General features: G+C 39.3%; 1 protein-coding gene across 4 annotated transcripts in view; it reads left to right on the top strand.

The window, feature by feature from the left end:
• The window catches only part of PNPLA8 (patatin like phospholipase domain containing 8), a 79,965-nt gene that overhangs the window by 15,061 nt on the left and 38,585 nt on the right, over positions 1-26,319 (top strand). For 2 of the 4 annotated variants that reach the window (XM_055283700.2, XM_055283699.2), the window contains exons 1-3: positions 13,803-13,953; positions 22,372-23,510; positions 23,653-23,802. In XM_055283700.2, coding sequence (XP_055139675.1) covers positions 22,455-23,510; positions 23,653-23,802 — 1,206 coding nt within the window. In that variant the 5' untranslated portion in view covers positions 13,803-13,953; positions 22,372-22,454. Of the gene's footprint in view, positions 1-13,801; positions 13,954-22,371; positions 23,511-23,652; positions 23,803-26,319 lie in introns of those variants that run through there. The other 2 variants (XM_055283701.2, XM_063642118.1) reach the window with 2 other exon arrangements.

Below are 26,319 nucleotides of genomic sequence, written 5' to 3'. Positions count from 1 at the left end.
TGATTAGATGGTACGCACCAGATTAAGGGTGGGCTTTGGCAACACTCTCACAGACACACCCAGGATCAATACTTTATATCTGTCAATCCAATCAAGTTGACACTCAGTATTAAACATCAAAAGTCCACCCCTTGTCAACTTGAACCCATACAAATCTCCTGAGATCATATATAATCTTTAAGTAAAGACAATAATAAGGTCATAATTACTCCTAACATAATACGACTATGCTTTGTACAACCAGAAATGCACCAATCCCCAACCCAAATACTATTACATAAAGTTAACAATATTTAAATGCTGATGTGAAGTCAATAAATCTTATGTCCCATGATAAAGGAGAAAGGAAATAAAATGAAGATGTTTTCTTAGTACAAGTTATACATGCATAAACATGTTTTTAACAAAAGGAGGAGGAAATATTCATGACAATTGCAGTCCTCATTTCTGCAGCTGGTCACGTGGTCGTAGCTGGTATTGACGACTACCTTCTTCTACCACCATTCTGTATCCCCTTTGCTTTCAGCAAGCACCTCAGCAGGTCATGGTTTTTTTTCCTGATGGAGTGACCCAAACCTTCATTCCTGAAGGGTCTGGGCCATTTGTAGTCCTGCCTGGATTGGGCTGTTGTAGTTTCCCATTGACCTTAATCACAGGGCACGGTAATATTAAGAGACGCCCTAATGGATCTCCTGTATTCTATGTGTACTCTTACTTACCTCCGTTGTGGAGCAGTAGACAGATTTCATCTTGATAGTCCAGGTCAATCACCCCAGCCAACACTGTAACTCCCTTCTTAGCCTGTTGACTTAAAGGTAGGAGGAGCCCAAGTGTCCAGGTGGCAATCATAACTTCCAGTTTAATGGAATCATTGTGTCTCCAGGTGGCAGCATTCCTCCATCTGGAACTAAGACCTCTAGGCCAGCGGAACGTAATGTCATGGTAACAGGGAGCAAAACTTTTGCTAGTGGATCACTAGGGGTGATGGTGAGTGGTGCTGCTTCCACTTCCAGCCCTTGATTCCTGGACCCATGAATCCTGGCTATGGGAGAAACAGTACCATATATTGCATGCTGATTCAGAGAATACACAGCTCTCTGGAGAACTTTGCCCCAGCCCTGCAAAGGATTGTCACCTAGTTGGCATTGTAATTGTGACCTTCAGCAGGTCATTCCACTGTCCTATCAATCCAGCTGCTTCAGGATGATGAGGAACATGGTAAGACCAATGAATTCCATGAGCATGAGCCTACTGCCACACTTCTTTAGCCATAAAATGAGTGCCTTGGTCAGAGGCAATGCTGTGTGGAATAACATGACGGTGGATAAGGCATTCCGTGAGTCCATAGATAGTAGATATAATATAGATATAATTCCACATCTGGCCATTTCTCCTTCCATGCAAAGTGCACAACCAGGTGCACTGCTCAAAGTTCTGCCCAGTGGGAAGATTTCCCTTCACCACTGTCCTTAAGGGATGTCCTAGAAAGAGGCTATAGTGCTGCAGCTGTCAACTTTTGGGTGGTGCCTGCACATCATGCAGAACCATCTGTGAACCAGGCCCTAGTGTTCTCTTCCTCTGTCAGCTGATTATAGGGAACTCCCCATGAGGCCATCAGTGCAGGCTGGGGGACAGAAGGCAGGGTGGCAGGAGTGGAGACCACGGGCATTTGAGCTTCATACCATTTCTTATTTTCTGGTATTACATACTTTTTTTTTTTTTGGAAATTTTGGAATTAATTTCTCTCTTTAAGAGAACAGTTTTTTTTTTTTCTGGTTGTCTTACTGCTGCAAACCCAGAATATAGAACAATTCTTTCACCAATAATAAATGCTGTGATGTGATTACCAATAATAAATGACTTGTGCTCCCAATAATACTGAGCATCAAGTTGATTGGATTGAAGGATGCAAAGTATTGATCCTGGGTGTGTCTGTGAGGGTGTTGCCAAAGGAGATTAACATTTGAGTCAGTGGGCTGGGGAAAGCAGATCCATCCTTAATCTGGATTTTCTGTTGACATTCCTTTTAAAATTTTCAGTTTTGACATTTTCCTGGATCTGAGTTTTAGAAGCAGTGACTTAGTATTATCATACAAGGTCTGTTGTAACCTAAATTTCTCTAACACTAACCAACCTGCGGCTATAAAGTCATTGCTTCTTTCATTAATTTGTTTTTTCATTATTTATTTAACAAATAATCAGCGAGTACCTAGTAAGTGAATGGCACAATTATAAACACAAAATATTCAGCAGTAGACAAAACAGACTAAAATTCATGACTCCATGTGCTGATGAAGGGTTTCTATACTGCTGCTAACCTCTTCCCCAACCACTTTAAGCCTGAATTGCCATAAGACATCTCTTCTACTCCCATGGTTTGTGCATGGCTGGTGGCCAAGTGGTGGACTGTGGGTCCTCATACAGAATGGGCCCCAGCTTTATATGTCACAAGTGGCAATGCCACTTGTGCTCCTAACAAGTTACAAAGTTTAATAGAAGAGTTCTTACACTTTTTATCGACAGTCTTTGTTCTCGAGGCATGAACTGGAGAAACACTTCACTATAACTATCAGTCTATATGCAGAGAGCTACCCCACACCCCAGGCTTTGTTCAGCTTTGTTACAGCATCAAATCAGAGTGCTTGGCTCTTTCTTCACTTGAATTGCCTTGTCTCCCAAGAAGCACCTCAGCCCAGTTGCAAATCAAATTTTCACAGTTTACCAATTTCACCAGCTCACTGGACACACTCTGGCCACAGAGTGAATTCCTGCTCAGGGCTACTCAGCCCTCGAATGTGTACTCTTCTGAGGGACTTGACATTCTCCTTTGTCAAACCTACCTGAATCCCCAACAGTGGACACTCAGTCCAAGCTAAGATATTCCAAGAAAGGATCCACTGACTTTGCCAGATTGCCAAAAGAGTCTGTAAACCAAAAAGTTATAAATCCCTAGTTTGGTCATATAGTGTTGACAGCACCACCCTAGACATTCTGAATTAGAACTCCCAGGAGCAAGGTCTGGAAATCCATATTTTCAGAAGGCTAAAAGTAATTATTTGCATCTGGCAAACACTAACTCAAAGGCTGCCACGTCATTTTAATTCTGTATTTTAAAAATACTGCTTCTGCTGCTTGGTGCCTCTATTAAGTTGACTTAATTTTGTTATTTTGTTAAAGTATTTGTTATTTTCTTTTATAATCTGTATTTTTAATTAAGTTTGTTAGAAGTCCAAAAGCTTAGTAAGAAATTAAACAATACTTTGTCACTTCTCACAGCTAATATTGGTTCTTGTTTCATAAAACTGCAAAATATTTTAAAAGTTGGCTTAACATAAAAAGCTCAATTTTGGTACAAAAATAATTCATAATAGTACCTATATTCTAGAATCATCAAAGTTCAGTGGAGAAAAAGGAAAATTAAGAATTAAAATACATGTATTCTCCTACTTTGGTTGAATTAACTAGGTATGTGCAAATGGGTAAGTCATTTAATCTCATTGGGTCTCACTGAAATATTGAACTTATCTGTTAAGTAACAGATTTAGACTAGATGATTTTTAGGATCACTGCTAAGTCTAAATGATAATATGGTTCTAAATATCATTAATAGGCAACAGAGAACCAGATGAGATTTTAAAAGTTACTATGTCATAATAGTTATATTTTAATATGAGTAAAAAGCAAATCATGCAAGAGAGTGAAATTCAATTGTGAAATTCAAAATGAAGTAAATATAGTCACCAGATCTTAATTATTTCAGTCTTTCCTAAATGCTATGACTATTCTATTAATGTTATTCTCATCCTCAAAATGAAGTTTAGGAAAACTTTAAGTTCCATAATGTTGGGAAATATAATACACATTCTGTTGAAATTCTAATTTTTTCTTTTATTCTTTGGTTACAATTATGTGTGCATTTTACAAGTAGAAAGTTAGAGTCCCCCAATTAAGATAAACTTCCTCCTCTAAAGAAAACGTTCAGAAGTGTCACTTCCTAAGACTGAAGTCAACAAAACCCATACATCATGTAGAAGATTAGTTATCAAAAGGAAGGTTTTCGAGAAGTAACTTCCTACCACATGATTTATAAGTTTATAAATACCTCACTGGTGAAAATAAAGAGCATATCTGTATGTCCTTAGGAAAGAATCAAGAAAAATGTGAAACTAACCTGTAAATTATAGTTTAGGGATTACTATCTGTTAGGAAAACATGTTAAAGAAGATAAAGATATAGTGAGTAAAAAGGCAAAAATGGATAAAGTTTTAAAAAAGGAGACTGACATTTCTAAACACTTATCCAAGAGTTGGGGCAGGGGAAATTGAGAGAAAGAATGAGAGGGAAAGAGACAAATATGGAAAAGTCAATTACAATCTGATCTCAAATTGTAATCCTTGACACGTGGGAGAAGCCTGGTAAGAGGTGATTGGATCATGGGAGCAGATTTCCGTCATGCTGTTCTCATGATAGTGATTGAGTTCTCATGAGATTTGATGATTTAAAAATGTTTGGCACCTCCTCTCTTCCTCTTTCTCCTGTTCTGCCATGGTAAGACAGGCTTACTTCCCATTCGCCTTCCGTCATGATTGTAAGTTTCCTAAGGCCTCCCTGTCATGCTTCCTGTAAAGCCTGCAGAACTGTGAGTCAATTAAACCTCTTTTCTTCATAAATTACCCAGTCTCAGGTAGTTCTTTATAGCAGTGTGAAAAATGGACTAAAACAGAGTATTTCATTTAAAAAAAAATTGTGACCAATAACAAGCTAAGCAAGCAACCACGTATTGAGTCTAATGTTTCAAGGTAAATCCAAACACCCCAGGAATACATGGTTTTAGAAACATAATAGTTAACAAAATCAACTATGTAAATAGGGAAATCTTTTTTTTTCTTTTTGAGATGGAGTCTCACTCTGTCACCCAGGCTGGAGTGCAGTGATGCGATCTCGGCTCACTGCAACCTCCACCTCCCAGGTTCAAGCAATTCTCCTGCCTCAGCCTCCCCAGTAGCTGAGACTACAGGCGTGCACCACCATGCCTGGCTCATTTTTTGTATTTTTAGTAGAGACAGGGTTTCACCGTGTTAGCCAGGATGGTCTCGATCTGCTGACCTCGTGATCCGCCCATCTTGGCCTCCCCAAAGTGCTGGGATTACAGGTGTGAGCCACCACACCAGGCTGTAAATAGGGAAATCTAAATCACAGTTATCCTTGATCTGCAAGAGTGAAAAAAATCATCAAATGTTGCCAAGACAGACCTAAAAACAAAGAAAAACTTTGAGAGACTTCTTGTGAAAAAGTCTACCACAACTTTTCTAAGTTTTCTGTGAACACTCTCTCCCAACCACTTTTCTGTGCCAGCCTCTTTCCCAGGTATGTTGATTCTTTTAAGCAGAAAATTTTTTTAAAAAGTCCTAGATAGCAAATATTAATAAAAAACCACCCATCTCTCAATGTAAGCAAAGACTTTGACATTCTGGCTAATTAAAATCTCTTATGAGTCTGATTAGAGTGAATCCATTTCCCAAAAGATTGATCATACCTGGTAAACTCTAAAACTAGTTTCTGAATATACACATTTGAAACCTAAGTCAAGCAACCACAGGAACTTGCCAATCGCATGCATCACAGTAATACTAGCTGGGAGAGATGTATAGGGGTAACCAGTACAAGGAGTTGTTTTGGAATTAGTGAGAATTAGTTGAGTTTATACCAAGTCCCAATATCCCCAAAATTTTATTTTTTAATCAAACATTAGAACTATACCAATTTTTTTCTAAAGTCTAATTGAATGGCCCTTGAGAGTGGTTCAGTCTTTACCATATCAACGTACCAGCAATTAATACTATTTAATTAGGATGCTTAAAAAGAAATGTAAGATATTTGTATAAGTATTATAAAGCTAAGTAAATTATCTAGTCAAAGTATCTTAGAGTTTTGGTTAGGAGAGGCTGGGAAGGGTAGTGGGGGGCAGGGGGTTGGGGGAAGGTGGGGATGGATAATTGGTACAAAGAAAAATAGAAAGAATGAATAAGACTTACTATTTGATGGCAAAATAGAGTAACTATAGTCATAATAACTTAATTGTACATTTTAAAATAAAGAGTGTAGCTGGATTGTTTGTAACTCAAAAGATAAATGCTTAAGGGGGCAAATACCCCATTCTCCATGATGTGCTTATTTCACATTGCATGGCTGTATCAAAACATCTCATGTACCCCATAAATATATACACCTACTATGTTCCCACAAAAATTACAAAATTAAAAACAAAGTATCTTGAACTATTTAGATTTAAAATATGTTATATGGAATATATACATCTCAATTTTCTACCTGGCATAAAGTGAAGCCAAAAAGCTTGGTGGAAATTTTAAAACTCTGTAAATATAATGACCTATGTAGTCTATAGAGACTATACACTCAAATATATAGTCCTACTACCCTTTTGTTAGTTGGAGAAGCAGTTGCTTTAAATACAGAAAATAGTATAAAATGTACCTTTTTCAGCAGCCAACAGCTTTCCTTAATTAGGGTGGCCAGATGAAATACACGATGTGTATTTCAGTGTATTTCAATTAAATTTAGGTTTCAGATAAACAACAAATAATATTTTTAGTATGAATATGTTCCATGCAATGTTTACTTTGCTAAAGCTGACAACTCCATCTCTAACCCCCTTTTGGAATCAATAACTGCTTCCTCTGAATTCTCACAGTACTTTGTTGGTTCTTCTGTTACATGACACATTTCATTTTTCCTTGTTTCATGGTGACTGTAGACATCTGACTCTTCTATAAGACTACCACACCTTCGAGGGCAGGAACTATATCTAGCTCACTGTTTTGCATATAGTTGGCGCTCACAAATGCCATTTCTTTTGAATTGAATTTAGCATCCTACTACATTGATTCAAGCTAGCCTCTTACTTCAAATAATATAACTGGCAACACTGTGAACTTCTTTTCAGCCCCATTTAGTATTGGTATGCCAATAATATTAGCCAAATTTACTGTTTATCCTCTGTGTGCATTCTACAAAATTGTGTAGGTCACGAGGGCTAGGCCTACATCTGTTTTATTGACTGGGGCATATTCAAAGACTAACACAATAATCAGGTCATTAAATGTGTACAAGAAATATGTTTTATAAATATTAGGCATTTTACATGTATTATTTCATTTAATCCTCCATAAACCTTATGAGTATTAGTGTGCCCATTTATTGGATGAGAAAAGTAAGACTCAGAGAGGTTATGAATCTTGCTCACTATTGTTTTGGGAGTGATAAAATAATAACTCTGATTCATAGGCTGTAACATCTATACTTGAATGATTTTATGATACAATATAAGCAAGTATTGCTGCCTTTTAAAAAATAGACATTCTGTCTCAAACTGAGTCAAAATGTCCTTGAAAAGGTCCTCATAAACTATATCTTTTTCAACTTTTGGAACTGAGACTTAAAAGTTGGATAATTTGTTCAAGTAAGTGGCAAAGCTTAGCACTGGAATCTAAGTATTGCCTACAGTAAAGCACATGTTCATCCCTGGCACTGTCCTTTCCAAACATTGTTGGTCCCCAACAAACCTCTAAGTTCTTTGGAACTATAGATGGCATTAAAAGAAAAGTGCTACTTGTTCCATTGCATTTAGGCACTGGTTCATTCATACATTCCAACCAGTGTTTATCTGCTTGCTGTGTTGCCTGGCCTTTTTGTTTTTCTGCCCTGTATTTCTCTCCTTCTGTGAAAAACTTTTCCCCAAAACAAATTCTGTGGTTCTATGAGAGATGCTGTTTTCACACTAGGACCCCGTTGAGGGGTTTGGAGTAGTATGACCATGCTGTTTGATCACAGTACCTCATTCTCTGACCATAGATCATAATGCACTTACATTACTGAATTGGGATTCTGAAAATTTTACTAAAGAAAACAGGGAGGCTTGTGGGAATTATTTGCCCACAGTATCACAACCAGTAAATGGTGAGGGAGGACAGGACTCCAACCTTGCCTTAAGTCTGAAGTTAAGCAATGCAAACATTGATACTTGCCTATAAGAAACTAACATGTGGCAGGGCACAGTGGCTCATGCCTGTAATCCCAGCACTTTGGGAGGTTGAGGCAGGCAGATCACAAGGTCAGGAGGTCAAGACCAGCATGGCCAATGTGGTGAAACCCTGTCTCTACTAAAAATATAAAAATTAGTCGGGAGTGGTGGCACGTGCCTGTAACCCCAGCTACTTGGGAGGCTGAGGCAGGAGAATCGCTTGAACCTGGGAGGCAGAGGTTGCAGTGAGCCAAGATCGCACCACAGCACTTCAGCCTGGGCGACAGGGCGAGACTCTGTCTCAAATAAAAAAGTAAAAGAGGCCGGGTGTGGTAGCCCACACCTGTAATCCCAGCACTTTGGGAGTCCAAGGTGGGCGGATCACCTGAGGTCAGGAGTTCAAGGCCAGCCTGGCCAACATGGTGAAGCCCTGTCTCTACTAAAAATACAAAAATTGGCTGGGCGTGGTGGCAGGCACCTGTAATCCCAGCTACTTGGGAGGCCGAGGCAGGAGAATTGCTTGAACCTGGGAGGCGGAGGTTGCAGTGAGCTGAGATCGTGCCACTCTGCACTGCAGCCTGGGCGGCAGAGTGAGACTCCGGCTCAAAAAAAAAAAAAAAGTAAAAGAAAGAAAGAAAAGAAATTAACATGTAATTGAATATGGGGGCATTTTTAGACTTATTCCAACTTTTCAACTGGATGAGTTGTCATAGAAATAAGCAAGGCATGGAATAACCTACAAAAGTATTAGGTAAAAGGTAAAATCTAATTCAGATTCAAATGTAAGTTGAAGAAAATATAATTATGTGTTTTAATATCTTAATTTTATGTTGTTACTCTTGTGCCAAAACCTTAGCTATAGCCTGTCTATTAATAAAACTATTCTTTCTTCACCCAGAAAACCACCTTATATATAACTGGTTTATTTCCCACTGGTTTAGTTCCTCTAAGATGTCCCAGCAGGAAGCTGGATAAACTGGTCTCAAGCCTGATAGAGAGGCCTGAACTGCAGGTATAAATAGGCAAATTCTTTAAGGCAGTTTTTAAGGTGGAGAAAGAATATTTTTTTATTAAAAGTTTAAATAGGAAAACAGTAAATATGACAACAACAGGACTCCTCATCTCCTTCAAATCTTGCCCTCTCATGGTACCAAAAAAATCTACTTAAAACTTAAATTCCACCATGTTATTCTTTTGTCTTAGAATCTGACAGTGGTTCTGATCACGCAGAAGATCAGGTCCAAGTTCTTCAGCTCTCACCCAATCCTTATATTACATTTCCAGTACAACCATGGAACACATAGTTCCCTTCATGCATTATGTTTTTTCCTGCCTTATTGCCTTTTATTACAAACATTACTTCTCTCTGTAAAGCTCTCTCCTTTCTCTTCCCACTTTTACCACTCCACTACTGCCATCTGTCTTGCTAGCAACATCTTTTAAGACTTGGCTCAGAAGTTCCTTCCTGACACCACAGGCTGGGGTAGGTATTCCTGTTCTAGACTCATAATACCCAGTTCAAGTCTCCATTAGTGCTCTTTCTACATTAGTAGTATTATTACCTAAGGTTATATTTTGAGTTCCCTGACAGTGCTTCAATTTTTTACCTCCAGCAAATAGTTTGGTGCCAGGCACATAGTAAGCACTCAGTAGATAATGGCTGAATGAATAAATTCAATTCTTTCAATATGCACTCACCAAATAGTTACTGAACACTTAACTCTTTTTTTTTTTTTTTTTTTTTTTAAACGGAGCCTCACCCTGTCACCCAGGCTGGAGTGCATTGGCGAGATCTCGGCTCACTGCAACCTCCTCCTCCTGGGTTCAAACCATTCTCCTGCCTCAGCCTCTTGAGTAGCTGGGATTATGGGTGCCTGCCACCACGCCCAGCTAATTTTTGTATTTTTAGCAGAGATGGGGTTTCACCATGTTGGCCAGACTGGTCTCGAACTCCTGACCTCAGGTGATCCACCCGCCTCTGCCTCCCAAAGTGCTGGGATTACAGGCATGAGCCAACGCTCCGGGCCACACTTTATTAATAATTGCTGTGCCTTGGTGCTAAGGATCAAAACAGAAAATCCTTGCTTTCATGTTTTCAAACTACATAAAGCTAATTATATTAATTTCCTATTGCTGCTGAAACAAAACACTTCAAATTTAATGGCTTAAAACAACTCAAGTTTATTATGTCACTGTTCTGTAGGTCAGAAGTCCAGCAAGAGTTGGCTGTTTCCTCTGTTCCAGGTCTCATAAGGGTGAAATCAAGGTGTCAGCTGACCTGAGCTTTTGTCTGGTACCTCTGGGGAAAAGCGTGCTTTCAGATTTATTTAGGTTGTTGACAGAATTCAACTCCTTGTGGCTGTGTGGCTGAGGTCTCCGTTTCCTTGCTGGCTGTCAGTCAGGAGCCTCTCTTGGTTCCCTATGGCCACCTGCATTCCTTGTCAAATTGTTCCTCTCATTATCTTGAATCTCTCTGACTTTCGCTTTGCCACATCTGTACTGCTTTTAAGGATTTATGTGATTAGATTGGGCCCACAAAGATAATCCAGGATTATTTTCCTTTCTTAAAATCTGTAACCTTAATTACATCTGCAAAAAGTCCCCTTTGCCATGTAAAGTAGCATATTCACATGTTCTAAAGATTTGGGCATGGGCATTTTTTAGAAGGCCATTCTTCAGCATACCATGGTGATGATTCTTCTAGAATTATTTTCTGGCATATCCCTCCCTTAGGTGATCTGGAGAGATATCTTGCATCAATATGGCTTAATTTATTTTAGTTATAACATTAAGTTTTATTTGAACAATAAAGATATTAGCAGTTCTTTTAAAAAGCTATGAACCAGACCAGAAAGGAGTGACTATGGATGTAGAAGAAAGAGCTAAAATAGATAAATCAATAATAAATCTTATAAATAGAATGAGCATAGCAAGTAACTAATACAGGGGCAATGTGATGTCTCTTTTACCCAGCTTCCAAAGAATATAGCGTTGAACAATTACTGTATTTAGCAGTATTTCAAGTATAGATGATTTCCTGAAGGCATTAGTCTGCTATTATACACAAGATAATCTCCAATTTTGCATACTACTGAATTTGTTTGAAATTAAATATAATTCTCTTTTCTCTCAAAACTGCCCAACATCAAAAGAATCATAAACGGGTTTTATTTTCTATTTTTAACTTATCAAACTAGTAATCTAAATGAAACGAAAAATCAATTCAATAATACAGAATTTTAGAGAGGCTACTATTTGTTGGATGTTATGCTAGGTCCAGACAATACAGTTTACCTTACACTCCTTTACTGCAGGAAACTGGCAGGCATATAAACAAATTATAATACTGTGCAGCAAGGACAATAAGAGAATTGAGCACAGGTGGAAGGAATGATTTATTCTATGAGTAGTGAGGTAAGATTTTCCTGGCTGAAGGACAAACAAATCCTTAGGACGACAAGGTGGAAGGGGAGCTAAGCCAACAGCATGACCAAGGCACTAAGTATGAAAAGGAACAAGAGTATCTGGGGAAGTACAGGTGTGGCTGGAGGATACAGAGTGAGAGGCAAGTGGTGAAAGTAAAGGCTGGAAGGTCAGCAGGGTCAGAACCTATAATTTCATTCGGTTTATTCTATGAAGATGTAGTGCCAGCAAAAGCTTTTTAATTTGGGAAAACACGATTGGACTTGCCCTTTCAAAAGATTACCGTGGTTGCACAGAAGAGACTGACTGGGTTAGAGGTTAGCTACAGGCTGGAAAACCAGTTTAGATGAAACTGAAGAGCCAGGATAAAAGCCTAAACCAGAGCAGTGGAAATGCAAATGTGGAGCAGGGGAACGATTCAAGAAATTCTGCGGTAAAACTCATCAGACTTCATGACTGATTAAAGGTATGGTGGTAGACAAGGGAGGGAGAGGAAGGGTAAGAACGGAGAAGCAGGAATTGGGCGTTATTTGAAAATTTCTGACACGGGAGGAAAATCCGGATATTTAATAACATCTGACTAAATTAGGGGATGAAAGAGCATAAGCGGAGAGGGAATGGTGAAGCTCTCTCCTTGACCATACTTTAGTTAGGCTACTCTGAGCCCTCTTCCCAACTAGGCCTCATACTTGGGCCCCTGTCTTAGGCCTGCTGAGTCCAGTTTTAGCAGGAATCTTGCAAAGTCAGTTTAGAGAGTACTCCTAGCCTTGATAATTGATCATCTCCGCCTGTCTTCAGCAAGAATCTTGTAAGTCAGTTTAACAAGAATATCCCCTACCCTTGATATCACTTCTTAGTAATTTTCTATGCACTGACCCCTCAGTCTGCTTGCTGGCTATAAATCCTGGCTGTTTTTGTTGTATTAAAACTTGAGGCTGATCTCTCTCCCCCATGGTGATAGTCATGGCACCTATTGCAATAGTTCTAAATGTCTTCCTTGCCATTTTAACAAGTGTCAGAATAATTTTTCTTTAGCAGCAAGGAGGAATCTCTCTCAAAAACTAAAGCTCCTTCCACACGCCTGTAAGGCTTAATTGGTGCATACATCTTTTAACTCTCCTGTAGCTAAATAACATGTCTGGCTTATCCACCGCTGGGGTTTACCAGGCATTATGATGTACATAATCCAGACACTGTGTCCCAAGAACATAGCAAGCTGGCTTTCCCTCGATTTAAAAAAATCAAAACAACGCAACTATCAGGGTAACATCCACTACATTTGACAGGTAAGAATCCCCTTCCTTAAGGACTTTACAATAACCTTACAGGAGGCTCAAGCATACATACCCATAAGTAGTGGGTAAGCCTTGAGAGTACAGTATAAGTCTTGATAACATTTTGAGGTTGATAACTAGTTGAAACTGATCTGTTTTCCTGACCTCAACGTAATTGCAAGGTCAGTTCAAGAGGATAAGGGGCTATTGCAACTACCTAAGTTCGCTATTGTAGCATAAAAGCTTTAATTGACAGCATGTATAGGAATGCAAAGCTACGGTCTAATGAAACTTTAAAAAGCAGACACAAATATGTCATATAATTGTCGTGTGTCGCAAAACATTTTTTTTAACCTTTGAAAAATGTGAAACCCATTTTTAGCTCCCAACTATATACAGCAGAACCTGCGGTGGGCCGGATTTGCCCTGAGGGCTGTAGTTTGCCCCTGTGGTACGCATGAAATGCCAGGATTTTAAAAAGATGTGTTACGTGTGGGACCATTTGTGGGGCAGTTTATGCTAACTTCCAATACAGTAATATATGTCAAATCGCTTTTGAGTGACATTTAGTCTGAGTGGCCATGCCCAGGAATGGATATAGAGAAAGGAGCGCTGCCGCGCCACGCACCACCCTCCAAGAGACTGGTATCGCAGCCCCCAACTCCGAGGAACGGAGACAGCGCGGGTAGGGGCTTCAGGGACGCGGAGAGGGAGGCTTATGTCTGCTGAAAGGGGATAGCGGCCCGCAAACAAGCAAACCAGGACACTACTCCGAGGTCCCGCCCACGAAGGCAAAACGAAGTCCCACCGCTCACACACCCGGGAAACAACCAAGGCACAGCACGCCCCACCGGCAAGCCACGCCTCGCGCATCACGCACGCACGCACGCACACACGTCTGTCGCAGCTTCCCGCCTTGGGCTCTGTCATGCTCTATTGCGCATACCTCGGGGAGGGGAAGGAACGCAGATTGACAAGGACGCAGAGGCCTGAGCGAGGCGGAAAATCCTCACCCGGGCAAGCGGGTAGACCCAAACGGCTAGTGCGTCACTTCCGCTGGGGGCGGAGCGAGGCGGGGCTGAGTGGGTGGTGACCCAGCTGCTGCGCCAGTGTTTGTGTTGGGAGCTCAGCTGATGCAGGCCGGTTGGAGTGGACGTCATTGCCGGGAACGAGCGAGTCGCCGCTGCAGCCCTAGTGACTGCGGCCTGCATCCCGGTAAGTCGCCGCGAGGGGACAGGGGCGGGACGATAGGAGGCTGGCTGATCGTTCTGGACCCTTGTCCGGCGCTCCGGGTCTTCCTTTCTTTCTTTGGAAGGCATGTCCCGAGCGAGAGGGTAGGGAGACGCCAGGCTTTGGGGAGGACCTGGCGCTGGAAGGAGCCCGCTGGTCCTGGAGCTCATTGGTACTCGGCGCCCTCCGCCCCCGTGGGCTTGGCTGCCCCAGAAGCGCAAGCCGTATTTGGTTTCGCCGGTCCCGCCCTGCTCCCCCTGTCCCATCCCCACGACTCCCTCCCCAATTTCCCAGAGTCTGTCTGCCTTCCCCTGGACTGTAGTGTTCTCCAGTAGTTAACTGGTCACTCTCGGGAGGGTTTCCCTAGTCTACATCATTCTCGACTGTCAGTGTGCACCTGGTGATTCTACTGCCTGATATTTTTTGTCAGCGATCTCTTTCCAACCCCATCCACATTTGATTCTATCCCTGACCGCTGTTGCTTAAGTGGATTCAGGTGTGTGCTTTTTAAAAGGTGAAGGTGTATGAATCACTGTGTTGCAGTGCTTCCTATCCGTGTATCATTTCTATCATTATGCTGGAAGGAACGTGCTTTCCACGCCTAATACAATGATAACTTTAAAATGGTGACTCATAGGAAAAACTTAGGAGAGTTGTGACATAAGAGACTATCATATAATCCTGTTTAAAATACTGTTTTCAATTCCAGTAACAGTTGTATCCTGGTTCTGCAGTCCTAATTTCTAAGAGTTCAAAAATGACAAATGTTTCAGTATATTAAGAAAATGCTGTAAAACAGTGAAACATTAAGAGCTTATGCCTTGTGAACAGTTGTATCAAGCCCATTGTAGCTATTTTGTTAAATTGCTTATGCAAATTAGTTGTACTTTCAATATAAGAACATGTTTTTATTTTGTAATTATAATCAACTTTTTCTTAATGTTGATCTCTTTTTTTATTTCTATATCAAGACTAAATTAAAATCTTGTAAACGCCCTTTTAATGAGTGATGTTGAATGAAAGGGCCAGTTTCACTAGTTTAGATATTCACTTGTTTCACATGCAAAGTTGTTACAAGAACAGCCTGTACTTTGAGTTGTTTTTTTTTTTTTACCCCAGTTAGAGGGGTTGTGCTGAAGCTGCATATTGCTTCACTCGTGGAATATGTATTTGTAAAAAGGTCAGAGTTAGAATGCTGAGCCATAGACACCTTCCTGTCCTGCCATTTTTGTTGTTGTTGGGAGTCTCTCTCTGTCGCCCAGGCTGGAGTGCCCTGGCGCGATCTCGACTCACCGCAAGGTTCAAACGATTCTCTTGCTTCAGCCTCCCGAGTAGCTGGGATTTACAGGCGTGCGCAACCACACCCGGCTAATTTTTTTTTTTTTTGAGACAGAGTCTCGCTGTCGCCCAGGCTGGAGTGCAGTGGCGCGATCTCGGCTCACTGCAGGCTCCGCCCCCCGGGGGTTCACGCCATTCTCCTGCCTCAGCCTCCCGAGTAGCTGGGACTAATTTTTTTAAGTAGAGACGGGTTTCCCCATGTTGGCCGGGCTGCTCTCAAACTCCTGGCCTCAGGTGATCAGCCCGCCTCGGCCTCCCAAAGTGCTGGGATTTCAGGCGTGAGCCACCGCACCTGGCCAGTCATTTCTTAGTTCTTATCTTTCTCTGCAGGACTCAACGTATTTTATTCTGTTCATTATCCATTACTTGAAAAAATTTGGTCCTGTCTTGGTTTCCAGTGTCCTGATTTTTTAAGGGTGGCTTTTCGCCTGTTTTGTTTCCTGTAGAGTCTTTTCTTCCTCTTCCTAACTCTGGGTGGCACTCAAGACTCTACCCCTGTCTCTCTCTCTAAACCAGAGTTTCGTATTTGAAACCCAAGTATACTTCAATAGGCATGTGAATATCCTGAAATGTTATGGAAAATATAGTTTGTATTGCAAATACACATTTTTCAAGGAAGAAAAGCTTTTCTCAGGTTCCCTGATCCCAAAATAGTCATGTATTATTACTGTAAACTATTATCTGGTAAATCCATCTAATGTTGTGGTTTCTGCTGCCACTATGCTGGTAATTCCATACGTAAATCCACAGTCTGTGTACATTTCCATTTGAATGTCCCACTGTTACTTCATCCTGTGAATCCAAAACAAAATGTGTTTTTCTCTCATATTAAATTGGCCCCTTCACAGTTTTCTCATATTCGCAAATGGCACTCTCCATATTTTCAGATTTAAAACCTTAGAGCTCTCTTAACACTTCCCTCTCTTTACCCCATTCTTGGCTGTCAAGTCCTGTGTTTTGTTGTTTTCTCTTTTTTCCCTTGCTTTCAAAGTGTTCAGAGTGGCCCTCTTCCCCACACTAGTACTTGCTGGGTGAGGTGTCAGAGCCCCAGCATCGGAAAGTGGTCAGCTTGGGGTAGTAGGGTAGTAAGAAAAATTTACCGACAACAGTATAGGTTTGAAAAGGAAAGTTTTATTGGATAGAAAGAGTGCTGCAGAAGAGTGCAGCCAGGCGCCTCAGCAAGTGAGGACAGCTCACCACAGTGGATTTTTTCTTAGGGGTATTTATGGACCTTAAAGCAGAAGCTGAAGGATAACTTGGACCATATTAGCCACGTAGGTCATGATCAGTGATTACATTTGTAGACATTTGGGTGCTTTGATATCAGCAAAGTTTGCACAGTGAGTTTCGACATGCATACATTCTGGACATGTATAGAAATTCTAGTTACTTACAAAATTTCTGGGAAAGAATCCTGGTACCAGATGCCAGCTTAAGCTAATAGAGAAGTCTAATTGTTTCTAAATTCCTCATATAAGGAGCTTCCCTCTAGATGGTCTGCTCGATGGCCACCCGCAGATCTTTGCTCTCCTCAGTACTGTTGTCTTCAGACGGTTGTCACCCTTTTGACTGTGTTGTATTAATAATTAAGTGACATCCTGTGTAAATTCATTCTTTCCATCCTTAGCTGGGTCTCCATCTAACCATTTCCTTAATTCCTGTAGTTAAAACTCCATTCCCTTCTCTAGTGTTTGGTCCAAGCCTCTCCGTTTTGTTTTATTCGTACCTCCGTTGTATTTATACTACCTCTGTTCTTCCTTGCTCTTTATTCAGTTGATGTTAGCATCTCACTTTACATTCTTCTTCCTGTGTTTTTGCAATCTAACTTCTGGATGAATGTACTCTGGAAACACTTATCTTGCATTTACTAGTGTTGCGATTTGGGGGCAATTAAACTTATTGATTTTGTTGGTCATCTTTGTTTTGTAATTTTTGCTTGGTACTTGTAGTTTCTGAGAAAGATGTATTAAATCTCTCATGATTATGAAATTGTCTAATCTTGTAATAGTTCCCTTATTTTGGCCTTTTGTACTATATTTTAATGCCAAGTTGATAGGTGGTTTCATAAATTTGTCATACTGGAAAGAAACAATGCAAAATTCTTACCATAGTCTAGTCTCCATTTCCTGCCTGAATTTTGGAGTCTGTGACCCCAAAATATCTGAGACAGGTCTCAAAATTTTGTCGAGTTCAAGGACACACCCGTGACACAGCCTCAGGAGGTCCTGCTGACACGTGCCCAAGGTGGTCAGATGCCACTTGCCTCTGTACATTTTAATGAGACATAATGCATCAATCAGTCACATCGGTTTGATTTGGAAGGGCAGGACAACTCAAAGGGGACGGGGCCTCCGGGTCATACAAAAATTTTCTGATTGGCAATTGGTTGAAAGAGTTGCTATCAGTGGAAAGTAATGTCTGGGTTACCTTAAGGAGGTGTGGAGACCAAGGTTTTATGATGCAGATGAAGCCTCCAGGTAGCAGGCTGCAGAGAGAATAGATTGTAAATGCTTTTTTTTTCTTTTTCTTTTTTTTTTTTTTTTGAGAGGGAGTCTTGCTCTGTCACCCAGGCTGCAGTGCAGTGGCACGATCTCGGCTCGCTGCAACCTCCACCTCCCGGATTCAAGTGATTCTTCTCCCTCAGCCTCCCGAGTAGCTGGGAAGACAGTCATATGCCACCACACCCGGCTAATTTTTGTATTTTTAGTAGAGACGGGGTTTCACCATATTGGCCAGGCTGGTCTTGAACTCCTGACTTCATCATCCACCCACCTCAGCCTCCCAAAGTACTGGGAGTACAGGTGTGAGCCACTACGCCCGGCCTGTAAATGTTTCTTATCAGACTTAAGATCTGTGTTGATGTGAATGCTGGAGGGGGATAATGAGGCACATCCAACCCCCCTTCCATCATGGCCTGAACTAGATTTTCAGGTTAACTCTGGAGTGCCCTTGGCCAAGAAGAGGGGTCCATTCAGATGTAATCAGCAATAACTGATTACTAGGGAGAAGGAGTGGAGGGCGGGGAGGTTGGAAGGACAGAGACCAACTTGTATTCTCTTTGAAAACTGAATGAGCCTAAGAGACAGACTTTATTTTGTGAAAGTGTCGTTTGGGTGTGGTTACATTCTTCAGTCTTCTTTTCTGCAGCAAATAATAAAATTGTTTTCCCTTCTCCCTGAGGAGGAGAAGGGAAAACAATTGTTCCCCTTGGGGAATCTGTCTGGTCTTTTTGTAGATACGGGAAAAGTCTCTTCTAGCATCTGTTGATCTCTGATGGGGCTTTCATTCAAAATACTTATACCAGGGAGCCCTATTTTATGGTAGAATTCCCTGGGCTCCTTCAGCCTGGAAGACAAGACAGGCTTTGCTTTTTTTCTCTCTCTTCCTTTAGATAATTCTAAATGGCACGTGCAATTTAGAAGGAAGGATGTTACTTCAGGCTGTTTTCTTCTGGACAATTGGAATAAGTTCTCAGTTCCATCTTTCTCGGCGTCATCTTTCTCTCTCTCAATCTCTCTAGGTCCTGTAGTAAAACTAGACTACATGTAATCTCTGCACATGAATTCCTTTTTAAATTTGGCCAGTTTTGAACCTCTTTTTTTTTTTAAACTTCCCTCGATTTTATCTCACTTTGTCTTTCATTCACGTGGTACCTTGTTACAGTGCTTTAAATATTTTGCTTTTTCTAATTACAAAATAAAACCTCATTATAAATAATTCAGATACTAGAAAAGTAAAAAGTAAAAACCTTTTTCATTCCCTTTTGGTCCCATGCCTTAGTTCATAAGAATAAACAAACAGGTGCTTATCCTTTCAGAATCAATTTGTGTATGTATATGTGTGTCCATAAGATTTCAACTGCATATGTAGATTTTCATTTTTTAATTTCTTAATATATGTGTGTATATATATATTCATGTGCGTATAGCATATCTAGAACTGCAGATTGCTTTTTTTTAAAGACTTTTTTTAGAACAGTTTTTAGGTTCACAGGAAAATTGAGAGGAAAGTACAGACATTTCCATATACCCCCTACCCTGACACATGCATGGCCACCTCCATTATTGGCATCACCCACCAGAGTGGTACAGTTGTTATAATTGATGAGCCTGCATTCACACGCAGTCCCCCAAGTTCATAGTGTACATTTAGGTTCATTCCTGGTAGTGTACATTCTGTGGGTCTGAACAAATGTATAAGTGTACTTATCCATCATTATGATACTATACAGAGGACTTTTAGGGCAGTAAAAATACTGTCCTCTGTCCCCTACCTATTTATTCCTTCTACACTCTGCTTTTGGCAACTGCTGATCTTTTTACTGCCTTCATAGTTTTGCCTTTCTAGAGTGTTATACAGCTGGAATCATACTTCTATGGTCTGAATGTTTGTGCCTCTCAAAATTCATGTGGAAATCATAACCGCTAAGGTGATGGCATTAAGAGGTAGGTCTTTGGGAGGTGATTAGGTCAGGAGGGTGTAGCCCTTAGGAATGGGATTAGTGCCCTTCTAAAAGACAACCCATAGAGCTAGTTAGTACCTTCTACCATGTGAGGACACAGTAAGAAGACAGCCATCTGTGAACTGGTAAGTGGGCCTTCAGCAGATACCAAATCTGCTAATACTGATCTTGGACTTCTCAGCCTTCAGAACTGTGAGAAATTTTGTGCGAAATAAATTTCTATTGTTTATAAGCTACCTAAGCCAGGCATGTGTACCTGTAGTCCCAGCTACTTGGGAGGCTGAGGCAGGTGGATTGCGTGAGCCCAGGAGTTCGAGGCGGTAGTGAGCTATGATCATGCCACTGCACTCCAGCCTGGGTGACAGAGTGAGACCCTGTCTCTATAAAACACACATACACACACACACACAGACACCCCATATTGCATATATATATGTAAGCTCCCCAGTTTATGGGATTTTGTTGTAGGAGCCTGAACAGACTAAGACACAGTATGTAGCCTTTTCAGATTGGCTGTTTTCAGTTAGTAATATGCATTTCAAGTTTCTCACAGTCTTTTTATGGCTTGATAGCTCATGTCTTTGTAGCACTGAACAATTTTCCATTGTCTGTCTGTAGCACATACATATACCGTATATTGATGTACCACAGTTTATCCATTTACTTACTAAAATACATCTTGTTGTTTTGAAATTTTGGCAATTATGAATAAGGCTTCTGTAAACACCCTTGTGCAGATTTTATTATGGACATAGTCTTCAGCTCTTTTGGGTAAATATCAAGGAGTACCATTGCTGGGTCATATGTTAAGAGTATGTTTAATTTTGTAAGAAGCTTACCGAACTATCTTTCAAAGTGGCTGTACCATTTTGTGTTTCTTCAGCAATGAGTGAGAGTTCCTTTTATTTACATCCTCACCAGCATTTAGTGTTCTCAGTGTTCTATATTCTGGCCATTCTAATAGATATGTAGTAGTATCATGGTTATTTTAGTTTGCATTTTCCTGATGACATATGATGTGGTACAACTTCTCATATGTTTATTTGTTATCTATACATCTCCTTTGATGAGGTGTCTGTTACGGCCTTTGGCACATTTGTAATTGAGTTTGTTTCCTTATTGTTGAGCTTTAAGAGTTCTTTGGATATTACGGATGACAGCTCTTTATCAGATATGTCTGTTGAAAATATTTTTTCCCAATCTTTGCCTCATTGTCTTATTCTCTTGACATTGACCTTTGCACAGCAGAAGGTTGGTTTTCTTTTTTCCTTTTTTTTTTTTTTGAGACAAAGCCTGGCTCTATCACTCAGGCCGGAGTGCAGTCGCATGATCTTGGCTCGCTGCAACCTCTGCCTCCTGGACTCAAGTGATTCTCCTGCCTCAGCCTCCCGAGTAGCTGAGATTACAGACGTGCACCACCATGCCTAGCTAATTTTTTGTATTTTTAGTAGAGATGGGGTTTCACCATGCTAACCAGGCTGGTCTTGAACTCCTGACCTCGTGATCTGCCTGCCTCAGCCTCCCAAAGTGCTGGGATTACAGGCATGAGCCACCATGCCTGGCCAGAAGTTTTTAATATTAATGAAGTCCACCTTATCAATTTTTTCTTTCGTGGATCGTGCATTTGATATTGTCTCAAAGTCATTGCCATTCCTAAGGTCATCTAAGTTTTCGCCTATGTTATATTCTAGTTTTATACATTTGCATTTTGCATTTAGATCTGTAATCTGTTTTGAGTTAATTTTTTTGATAGGTATAAAGTCTGTGTCTAGATTAATTTGCATGCAGATGTCCAGTTGTCATTTGTTAAGGAGACTATTTTTGCTCCATGTATTACCTTTGCTCTTTTGTCAAAGATCAATTAACTGTATTTAATTGGGTCTGTTTCTGGACTCTCTATTCTTTTCCATTGATCTGTTTGTCTTTTACCAATACCACATTTTTAAATTGGATTATTCTTTTCTTATTTGTATGTGTTCTTTTTACATAGTGGTTAAGAACCCCTTCTATGTTATATGCTGTTGTTTCTTCTAGCCTGACTTACTTGATTTAATGAGCACTTATTACTAAGGTAGTGAAATCTTTTTCACATGGCTATCAGCAGCTCTAGACTGGAAATTCTTTCATATCCTGTAACTGTGTGGCTTCAGCATCTAGCACCATGTCTGGTATAGATTAAGTATTCTGTAAATCGTTTGCAATGAATGATGTATAACACCTGACCTTTTTCTTCAAGGAATTAAAGTCTAGTGTCACATAAAGTAGTCCAGAATTTAACAATGAGGAAGGGAAAAAAAAGCATAGTATATACATTGCATATTAAATTATGTGTTGTAGGAAGACTTATCTATTGGGAAACTTCCCTAAATTAGTTCTTTTCCCTAAACATTCTGTTCCTCATTTTCTTGTTTTATTTACCTCTATACTGAAAGTGAATTATTTTCTATTAGCTTAAAAATGAATTTTCTATCAGCTGTAATAGGAATATTTTATCTGCTTTTTTTGAGACAGCTTGCTGAGTTTAGTCCAAATAGTCTTGTCTTTTCTATTATACCCAATTTCAATTTTTAACGTGAATTCTAATTTTTTTCTTGCCATTTCAGGTAAGACCATGAATTATGGCATTTCTTAAATGAAGCATTCAAGAAGTGAGAGAATGTCATAGAAAATAAATGATTTTTAAGTTATGTCTATTAATCTGACTGTAGATATATATATTTACCTCCTTAGTAATGCAAGAAGTATTTGTGGGAAGCAGAGAAGCAAGCAGCTGTATTTCTTGTTCTCACCTAAGCATTACTGGAGGATAAGCCACATCAGTCTACAAAGAGGTTTTCATACAAACATAATAAGATGTAAATGGACCAAAAGTGAAGCACATTCTTGCAGTAAGCACTGTTACTCTCCAAGCAACCATGGTTTACATATTGGGATTTTGAAACTTAGCACTTCTGCTCCCAAAGGACTTACAAAAGTGAACATTTGTATGTCCCGTATTAAAAGTACTTTGAACTCTGTTTCAAAGGCTGTTTTTGGCAATCAAAATGAAATGATTTCACGTTTAGCTCAATTTAAGGCAAGTTCCCAAATTTTAAGAAAAGTATCAGATAGTGGCTGGTTAAAACAGAAAAACATCAAACAAGCCATCAAATCTCTGAAAAAATATAGTGACAAATCAGCAGAAAAGAGTCCTTTTCCAGAAGAGAAAAGTCACATTATAGACAAAGAAGAAGATATAGGTAAACGCAGTCTTTTTCATTACACAAGTTCTATAACCACAAAATTTGGAGACTCATTCTACTTTTTATCAAATCATATTAATTCATATTTCAAACGTAAGGAAAAAATGTCTCAACAAAAGGAAAATGAACATTTCGGGGACAAATCAGAACTTGAAGATAAAAAGGTAGAAGAGGGGAAATTAAGATCTCCAGATCCTGGCATCCTGGCTTATAAGCCAGGCTCAGAATCTTTACATACTGTGGACAAGCCTACAAGTCCTTCTGCAATACCTGATGTTCTTCAAGTTTCAACTAAACAAAGTATTGCTAACTTTCTTTCTCGTCCCACGGAAGGTGTACAAGCTTTAGTAGGTGGTTATATTGGTGGACTTGTCCCCAAATTAAAATATGATTCAAAGAGTCAGTCAGAAGAACAGGAAGAACCTGCTAAAACTGATCAGGCTGTCAGCAAAGACAGAAATGCAGAGGAGAAAAAGCGTTTATCTCTTCAGCGAGAAAAGGCAAGTTGTTCAGTGTGCTTTTCGGTTCTATTACTTTTTGTCAAATTTTTAAGTTTTATTTCTTAATGAGAACTAAGAAACTTTCATTGTTCTTTAGAGCAGTTTTGTATTCTAATCATATCTATTTAATATGTCTTTGTAGATTATCGCAAGGGTGAGTATTGATAACAGGACCCGGGCATTAGTTCAGGCATTAAGAAGAACAACTGACCCAAAGCTCTGCATTACTAGGGTTGAAGAACTGACTTTTCATCTTCTAGAATTTCCTGAAGGAAAAGGAGTGGCTGTCAAGGTAATTTCTAATTTAATTAATCTAGTTTTGTCTTGGAATAGAAATACTAAAAAATCTTCTAAAATGGAGAAGGCAAAGCCTTTCATTTTTCTATTTGAATTTTGTGGTGTTTATTATACATATGATGTATATTCAGTAATTACCCTGTTTATTTTGTGACATACATTATGCTAATCAATTCATTTTATTTTGTTAGCACCAATATGTATACTTTGAAATTAAACATTTATAAAATAGAAAATAATCAGTGTATTAATTGAATTGCCTAACAGCTGCCAGATTTTTCTTTAGTGCAATGTAAATATTTATACTATGTAACTGTTCTTTTAAGATAGGAGACATAATTCATATGTAAGGCTGTTGTTTTTATTTCATGGTCCTTTCATATTTGAAAGTCTAAAAATTTTAATGACATTACTCATAATTGAATTAGTAATCATATTAAGTAAAACAATGAGCTTTTCTTTGCCTCAATTTTTTCAACTATAAAATAATGAAGACAGTTTTGACCCATTTAAATGGACTGTTTTCAGAGAAGTGCTATAAAATATGACTAATGTGATTGAGTCTCTTTACATCTATATTATTAAGATTATTTGTAATATTTAATGAAAAATTTGAAAATATCATGATAGATGTTGCTTAAATTTCATTAGAAATCTATTAGTGCTTATTTTTAGCTTGCCATTCAGAAAATTGTTTTAACTTAGATCACATTTATTCTACTTTTTAACAATTACCTTGCTGAAAAATTGTCTTTGAATAATGTACCCATCCTTAATTGTGTATTGTATAACACATACATTATTATAGATAGCTTCACTATTTTACGGTCCTGTAATTTGGGGTTATATTTTATATTTATATAATCTCTTACATAAAAGATAAGATTCTCAAATATACATATGCTTTTAAGTATATTTCACATTTCAGTGATATACTGAAAGCAAAGATCTTAAATAGAATTACATACTGGCTTAGTCCACTTGGGCTGTCATAATAAAATACCTTAACCTGGGTAATTTATAAACAACAGAAATTTATTTCTCATAGTTCTGGAGGCTGGGCAGTCCAAAATCAAGGCACCAACAATTTGATGTCTGGTGAGAGTCCCGTTCCTCCTAGACAGCAGCTTCTTGTGGCCTACTTACATGGCAGAAGGGGCAAGGTAGCTCACTTCAACCTCTTTTACAAGGCCAGTTGTACTACTGATGGATTTCTGAGTAGTTTTCAGTTGTAGTGTATTATTAAATAGTCTTGCTAGTTGAAACTCTGAGGACTCTTTTATCTTGCATAACTAATCCCAAATCTAAGGACCTTTCAATACTATGAAAAAATGTAATATAGGAATGTATATTCAGATCAATTATGAATAAAAATCTAGATCGTCTGAAAAAAGTTGTCACCCTTCCCTTAAATAATCATCTGAAAAACAGTGAACTGGACAAATTGCATAAAACATGTCAGCATGTACACTCTAGTGTGAACTTTTCCAGCTCAACTCTTTGTTATTATCAAGAGTTGAGCTTTTTAAAAATGATAGAATTTTTATAAAACATCTGTATGAATTTTACTTTTTTATATGTCTACCATATTTAAGGTAGCTAAATACAGGGAATTATGTCTGATACGTAATGCCCTAAAAAAAATGAGTTACTTATTTTGTATGCTACATTTATGGCAGCCACATTTAGGGAATTGTCTGTGATAATTTTTTCATTGTGATGAAGGTGGTCTCCTTTCATTATGTTTTTTTTTTTTTTTTTTTTTTTTTTTTTGAGACGGAGTCTTGCTCTGTCACCCAGGCTGGAGTGCAGTGGCGTGCCCTCGGCTCACTGCAAGCTCCGCCTCCCGGGTTCACGCCATTCTCCTGCCTCAGCCTCTCCGAGTAGCTGGGACTACAGGCGCCCGCCACTACGCCCGGCTAATTTTTTTGTATTTTTAGTAGAGACGGAGTTTCACCGTGGTCTCGATCTCCTGACCTCGTGTTCCGCCCGCCTCGGCCTCCCAAAGTGCTGGGATTACAAGCATGAGCCACCGCGCCCGGCCTCATTATGTTTTTTAATTAAAAAGAAGAACTTTGACTATTTAGAAAGAAGGCAGCACAAAGCATTGTAGGGAATTAGAAGAAAGAAAAGATAAGAAAATAAAAATAATGTATTTTAACTACCCTCAGATTACCACTGTAATGTATCAGAGTTTATTTGTGTTCATTGGATTAAGCTTCCTTAAGCTCTAATAGCAAACAACACTGAAATCTCAGTGACTTAACAAAACAGTTTTATTTCTGGCTCATGCAAAGTCAACTGTGGGTTTGGGTGACTCTTTGGCACAGTGAATCTCCATGTGGTGGTTACTTAGATCCTGTCCTGTTGTCTGTATTTTAATTGAGTCTTCCTCTATGATTTCTGTGGCAAGGAAAGAATATTTCAGCAGAAGTTGCCACAGGTTTCTTCTACTTACAATCTGTTTATCCTGTCCGATTGCATGGGCCTGAAAAGTACAACCTTCTGTATG

Source organism: Symphalangus syndactylus, chromosome 6 (assembly GCF_028878055.3).
Source record: "Symphalangus syndactylus isolate Jambi chromosome 6, NHGRI_mSymSyn1-v2.1_pri, whole genome shotgun sequence".
Lineage (NCBI taxonomy): Eukaryota > Metazoa > Chordata > Mammalia > Primates > Hylobatidae > Symphalangus > Symphalangus syndactylus.
This window is presented reverse-complemented; position numbering and strand designations above follow the sequence as displayed.